The 6,728-nt window shown below is 37.4% G+C and overlaps 1 protein-coding gene across 1 annotated transcript; it reads left to right on the top strand.

Moving 5' to 3' along the window:
- The first annotated feature begins 1,506 nt into the window (after window positions 1-1,506).
- On the top strand, window positions 1,507-6,492 carry LOC121865787 (gastrula zinc finger protein XlCGF8.2DB-like). The gene is made up of 4 exons (XM_042365350.1): window positions 1,507-1,645; window positions 3,603-3,822; window positions 5,507-6,239; window positions 6,458-6,492. Exons 3-4 carry the CDS (start codon window positions 5,558-5,560, stop codon window positions 6,490-6,492), a joined length of 717 nt encoding a protein of 238 aa, XP_042221284.1. The 5' UTR covers window positions 1,507-1,645; window positions 3,603-3,822; window positions 5,507-5,557.
- The last annotated feature ends 236 nt before the right edge of the window (window positions 6,493-6,728 follow it).

A 6,728-nucleotide genomic window follows, 5' to 3' on the forward strand; every position in this document is an offset into this window, starting at 1 on the left:
GATTATCGGGTACAGAAGACTCTCCCATATTTATGTCGGGTGGATTATGGGGTACAGAAACCTCTCCCATATTTATGTGGGGTGGATTATGGGGTACAGAAACCTCTCCCATATTTATGTGGGGTGGATTAAGGGGGTACAGAGCCTCTCTCCCATATTTATGTGGGCTGGATTATGGGGGTGCAAGCTCACCATATATATGTGGGGTGGATTATGGGGTATAGAAACCTCTCCCATATATGTGTGGGGGTGGATTATGGGGTATAAAGAGCCTCTCCCCATATATATGTGGGGGTGGATTAATAGGGGTATAGAAACCTCTCCCATATTTATGTGGGGTGGATTAAGGGGTACAGAAACCTCTCCCATATTTATTTGGGGTGGATTAAGGGGTACAGAAACCTCTCCCATATTTATGTTGGGTGGATTAAGGGGTACAGAAACCTCTCCCATATTTATGTGGGGTGGATTAAGGGGTACAGAAACGTCTCCCATATTTATTTGGGGTGGATTAAGGGGTACAGAAACCTCTCCCATATTTATGTGGGGTGGATTAAGGGGTACAGAAACCTCTCCCATATTTATTTGGGGTGGATTAAGGGGTACAGAAACCTCTCCTATATTTATGTGGGGTGGATTATGGGGTACAAAAACCAATCCCATATTTATGTGGGGTGGATTATGGGGTACAGAAACCTCTCCCACATTTATGTGGGGTGGATTATGGGGTACAGAAACCTCTCCCATATTTATGTGGGGTGGATTATGGGGTACAGAAACCTCTCCCATATTTATGTGGGGTGGATTATGGGGTACAGAAACCTCTCCCATATTTATGTGGGTGGATTATGGGGTACAGAAACCTCTCCCATATTTATGTGGGGTGGATTATGGGGTACAGAAACCTCTCCCATATTTATGTGGGGTGGATTAAGGGGCACCTAAGTAGCCATATTCATGATAATATAATGTAAAATATTAAATATATCCATTTAATTACCATTTTTTCACAGGGATAAGCCCACAAAAAAAATCAATAGTGAGAAGCAATATATGTATGTTGTGTTTTCAAAGTGCGAGAAACAAGACCCTGCAATTGTGTGTAAATGAGGCAGGAAGTCAGATCATCAACCTGGGACGTGGTCACCTATGGCAGCAGGGTCTACCATTAGACAACACATTATGCTTCCAATATCTTCCCAGACAGTAGTACAGTACCTCCCTATTTGATAGCTGCCTATTGCCTACTACATTACTTATAATGTAAGTTTCATAAAGCACCTGTCAATATCTTCTTTAATAATGGTTTATACAGAAAATTTAGTTCAAGTAAAGTATTTTATACCGTACGTTTTGTATAATGTTCATGAGGACCTCTTCTATGAGGGTCAATAAATAATAATAGTTTACCCTCATTTGTATATGTTTTCTTTGGTAAGTTAGTCATTCAGTCACCAGGCGGCACTACGGGTCAACCTGTGGTGACTAATAGTGGAGAGTTGTTCTTCCTTATTGGATATTCCTTGACAACAACAACAACACGCTTCACCATCTTGTATACTTCCGTCAATTTTCTCGTAAAACAGTTTATTTCTCCTCCTCCTGGACATTACAGCAAGTGTTTGGTGAGTTATTAAGAGTGCAGGTGTGTTATATGACCTTGTTTACCTTAATACTGTATTATGACCTTTCCTGCTATGTGGAATGATAAAGATTCATTTTATGCCATAACGGGAAATTGATTACTAAAATAGATTTAACTAATGTGTTTTTTATCTTGTTATAAAGGAATATGACCTTTATTTGAGTGGTAGGTTGATATTTATGGAGATATGACCACTTTAACACTAGTAACAGGGCTTTAAAGATGAGGGACAATGTGGCGTTAAAACACTACACCAAACAAACCATTGTTAACGATAAAGACATTAACAATTATAAAAGTGAAGTGACACAAAACACATTACTCATACATTATGTTTCTCGAGGTAAGAAAACTTTATATTTTAAGGTGAAATATTATCAGGTAGCTGCTAGGGTTAGGTTAGGTTTGATTACATTATATTATGGGTAAAGGTGGACGAGAAGGTTAGCATGACATGAAGGATGAGGGAAATTATGTGATAAAACACGATGAAAAACTGATCATATGACAGTTAATGGATGTCTGTACATGTTTTGTATTTGAAGAAATTTAATATTTGCCTTAGATATTCCTCCGGCAGTCCAGTCTTGTTGACGCGTGTTGTTGTCCAATTGTAAACAGTTAAGTTCTGATTCTGTTCTCACTTAAATTGTTAACAAATGACAGTGAATCGTATCCAGGCTTTATCTACCTTATATAATAGGTTTAATTGTTTTTGTTTTTGGTAGCGGACTTCACTATCTAGAGTCAGGAGTCTATGACCTGCGCTGATCCTATACATTTTGTATTTCCCGCACAATAGGATCTTAAACCAACTCTATTTATATGTTATGAGGATCATATTGTTGGAATCCATTCACATATTATACCATTTGATTCATTACAGCACCTTACAAGTAGCATTGGATAATAAGTGAACTGTGTGTTCCTATACTTATTGTTCGACCACAAGAGGAGACAAGCAAGCCATAGTTAGGGCGTCTTGTGACAGATGCTCATTGTCTTATTACAAGATAATTATCCTTGTGGAGGATGAAGACCTTCTACAAGAGTTCATCTGTGAACATGGACTTTATTTGTGTGTAACAAGAATTTACGCTATGCGGCTTCAAACACTAACTGGAATTGAACCAAAAATTATGGAAATATTCTTTTCATGAGACTGAACATGAAAATGGAAACGAGAATGCACAGAATCTAACAGAACCTGACCTAACCTTACTTAACATCCTAGCCAAGGGGCGGACCTGCTGCCATATTAAGTAGAAAGTTAGTTAAGGATGGTTAAGGTTTCTTTGGTTAGATTAGGTTCTCTTAGGGTCTGTGGTTTCTCATTTCCATTTTCGTGTTCAGTATCATGAAAATAGTGTCTCTGGAAATAATATCTCCAGGAATTTTTGGTTCAATTCCATAAGTTATTTCTGGTGCTAACCATCTCCTTCACCTTTACCATACAATATTGTGTTGGTCGTGTTAGGTAAGGTTAAGTCATGTTAGATTAGGTTAAGTCATGTTAGATTAGGTTAAGTCATGTTAGATTAGGTTAAGTCATGTTAGATTAGGTTAAGTATGGTTAAGTAAGTTAAGTTAGGATAGCATTACTGTGGTTAATCTTAAGGTGAAATAAGCTGGGACCAATCTTCAGGTGATCCCAAATATGTTTAACTATATTAACTAAACAACTGGACACTGTAAATTAATTTACAGTAAGTAAAGTAAAATGTTGTGTTGTGTTAAGTTGTCCCATTGTGTGTGATGCTACACAACACAACTCACAACAGTAGACAACACAAAGCTGATGACAGTATAACATCACACTTTTGTTTTACATTAACATCTACTGTTGAGAGTTGTTTATCCCATATATATTAATATATGTATATTATTGTTACCTCAGGCTGATATAACCTGCCCGAGACTACCCCAGGCTGATATAACCAGCCAGAGACTACCCCAGGCTGATATAACCTGCCAGAGACTACCCCAGGCTGATATAACCTGCCAGAGACTACCCCAGGCTGATATAACCTGCCAGAGACTACCCCTGGCTGATATAACCTACCATAGACTATCCCAGGCTGATATAACCTGTCAGGGACTTCCCCAGGCTGATATAACCTGCTACAGACTACCCCAGGCTGATATAACCCACTGACTAACAACTTGTGCAGAAAAAGGTGAGAATTTAGTCATGTGTGTAATTATGGTGTTGAGGGATAACATCTGTAATATTATTCAAGTAACCATTTCATAAGAAGAGCTGTAGATTACTTGACTTTGCATTTTGTGTACAATTATCAACGCTTTTTAGAATAATTCTTTAATCCCTAGAGTACTATATTTTAACCCTTTGAATATGATGACATTCCCTGTAGTATATTAATATTAGTGTGGTCATTAGACTCAATAAGTTAAGGGAAACTAACCATAATAAAGTGATATTGAGTCTCAACTATAAGATGAATCACAAGGGTGAGACAGGGAGAGTAGGTCTTCCTGTTACTGCCAGTACAGTAAAGGGTGACTCAGGTCCCTCTCCTCCCTTTGTGGCACCTGAGTGTTCTGGAAACTGATGTTGGTCCAGCTGTCCTGGTTATCTTATTCAGCCAAGCAATAGAGGATTGATGTGCTTACATGGTGGTGAAGACTCTCTAGCCTTCTTGTTCAGGGTACCTTCATACCAGCTGTCTCATTTATTGGTATCTGGTAGGTAGGTAGTGTTTGGTTACCTCAGGGAGTTGTGACACAGTTTTGTCTGCTGTTCCCTCCCTGTGTGTTAGCATTAAGAGTTACTGTGCCTCCAGCTGAGGTCACATTCTTGTACATTTAAAAGCATTCACACTTTGTTTCAGTCCAATATGTTTGTGTCAATCATTTCACGGACAACCTATAGAGTTAGCAGATAGTAACATTTAGCCAATAACATGTTGAGTGAGGGTTTTGAAGCTGTAGAGAGAGGGTGTGTGTCGTCTGGCTTAGTGGGTCGGTGGCCCCAATGTCTTACTGACTCTTACATCAGTAATATTCTTCTGTCCGCTGAAGTGAGAGAGAATGAAAGGGAACAACTTCACAATGATCTGACTGGGAAGACAGTCCCTAAAGTAAGTTTAGTCAAGATGAAACTGGTGAAATAACAAAACCAGTGAGTAAATATGAGAGACAGATGGTGATGTCCCTGCTTTACATATTTTCTCAAACTATGACATAAACTCTTATTAACTGTAATTAAAACTTTGAACAGTATTCCCTTAATGATCACTGGGGTTAGGTAAAATGGACCCCCTTGAGAAAGCAAAATCTGTGAGTTTTTCATGCCAGTCCTAGATGTGTGCAAAATACATATATGAATAGCTATATGCACGTGTATAACCACATTATGTATGCTTAAAACATTATAATAAATATGAAATAACATAAATAAATAAACATGATATAACACTGTTTGAACATTAGGTCCACACAGTGATAGGTAGTTGTGGTAGTGAAAAACATGATAGCATAAAGCCAGTGATTTGGTTTTACCAGTACAGTAGGCTATTAAATCTGCAATTTCTTCCCAACTTTACCTTATTAATTATAGGGTGCATCTTATGACCTTGGAAATATGGTACTCTGTACTGTCCTGTAGTGTTGACTCCTCTTGATCCCTGGCACACAGCCTCAGATTTATTTTATTTATTTTTCATGGGAATCTGTGAGTTTCTGAAGGATGCAAGCTTTAGAAACACGAACTTTAAGGGAATACTGTAATTCCTTTTAGAATATTTTCATCTTACACATGTTAGTTTTTTTAATTCTAGTTTTCAATTATAAAACTACCTTTCATAAGAATATTATCTAAGGCAAAATATTTTGTTTCAGATACTGTGATGTCACATCTCAAGACCAAGTGTAACTAAGTAGAAATTCACAATGTCAAGCAGAGATAAAAAGTTCTCCTGTGAGGAATGTGGCAAACGGTTTTGCTTAAAGTCTACTCTTCAGACACATTTACTTGTACACAATGGTATGAAGGAGTTTGAATGTGAGGAATGTGGGAAAAAAATGTCATCTAAGAGTAATCTCAAGAAACACATTCTTGGACACAGTGGTATAAAGGAGTTTGAATGTGAGGAATGTGGGAAACATTTTGCACATAAGAGTTATCTCAAGACACATTTACTTGGACACAGTGGTAAGAGGGATTTTGAATGTGAGGAATGTGGGAAATATTTTACAAGGAAGAGTACTCTGAAGAGACACATTCTTGGACACAGTGGAATAAAAAAGTTTAAATGTGAGGAATGTGGGAATTATTTTGCACATAAGAGTCATCTCAAGACACACATTCTTGGACACAGTGGTATAAAAAAGTTTAAATGTGAGGAATGTGGGAAACTTTTTGCACAAAAGAGTACTCTCAAATCACACATTCATGGACACAGTGGTATAAAGGAGTTTGAATGTGAGGAATGTGGGAAACTTTTTGCACTAAAGAATGCTCTCAAGGCACACATTCTTGGACACATTGGTATAAAAAAGTTTAAATGTGAGGAATGTGGGAAACATTTTGCACAAAAGAGCACTCTCAAGACGCACATTCTTGGACACAGTGGTATAAAAAAGTTTAAATGTGAGGAATGTGGGAAACATTTTGCACAAAAGAGTCATCTCAAGACACACATTCTAGGACACAGTGGTATAAAAAAATTTAAATGTGAGGAATGTGGGAAACATTTTGCACAAAAGAGTACTCTCAAGACACACATTCTTGGACACAGTGGTATAAAAAAGTTTAAATGTGAGGAATGTGGGAAACATTTTGCACAAAAGGGTCATCTCAAGAGGCACATTCTTGGACACAGTGATATATAAGGGTTTGAATGTGAGGAATGTGGGAAATGTTTCTCCTGAAAGAGTAATCTCAAACATCATAAACTTGTGCATAAAAAATAAAAACCAGAATTCAATAAATGTTTGAATGACTTTAACAGAAGGTAAATGTGACACATAAACTTGAATACAGTGATATACATCAATATAAAACCACTTGAACAAACTCTATGAATGTAGCAGAAATAAAGACAAGTGACAAATGCCACTT

The sequence above is a fragment of the Homarus americanus genome, unplaced genomic scaffold (assembly GCF_018991925.1).
Source record: "Homarus americanus isolate GMGI-L3 unplaced genomic scaffold, GMGI_Hamer_2.0 scaffold8490, whole genome shotgun sequence".
NCBI classification, from domain to species: domain Eukaryota; kingdom Metazoa; phylum Arthropoda; class Malacostraca; order Decapoda; family Nephropidae; genus Homarus; species Homarus americanus.

Bases quoted from the DNA above. Each gene is read 5' to 3' on its own strand.
- LOC121865787 (XM_042365350.1), top strand. From the start codon at position 5,558: ATGTCAAGCAGAGATAAAAAGTTCTCCTGTGAGGAATGTGGCAAACGG. The intron at 6,240-6,457 runs GTATAAAAAAGT...TTTGCACAAAAG, and splicing joins GCACATTCTTGGACACAGTG to GGTCATCTCAAGAGGCACAT.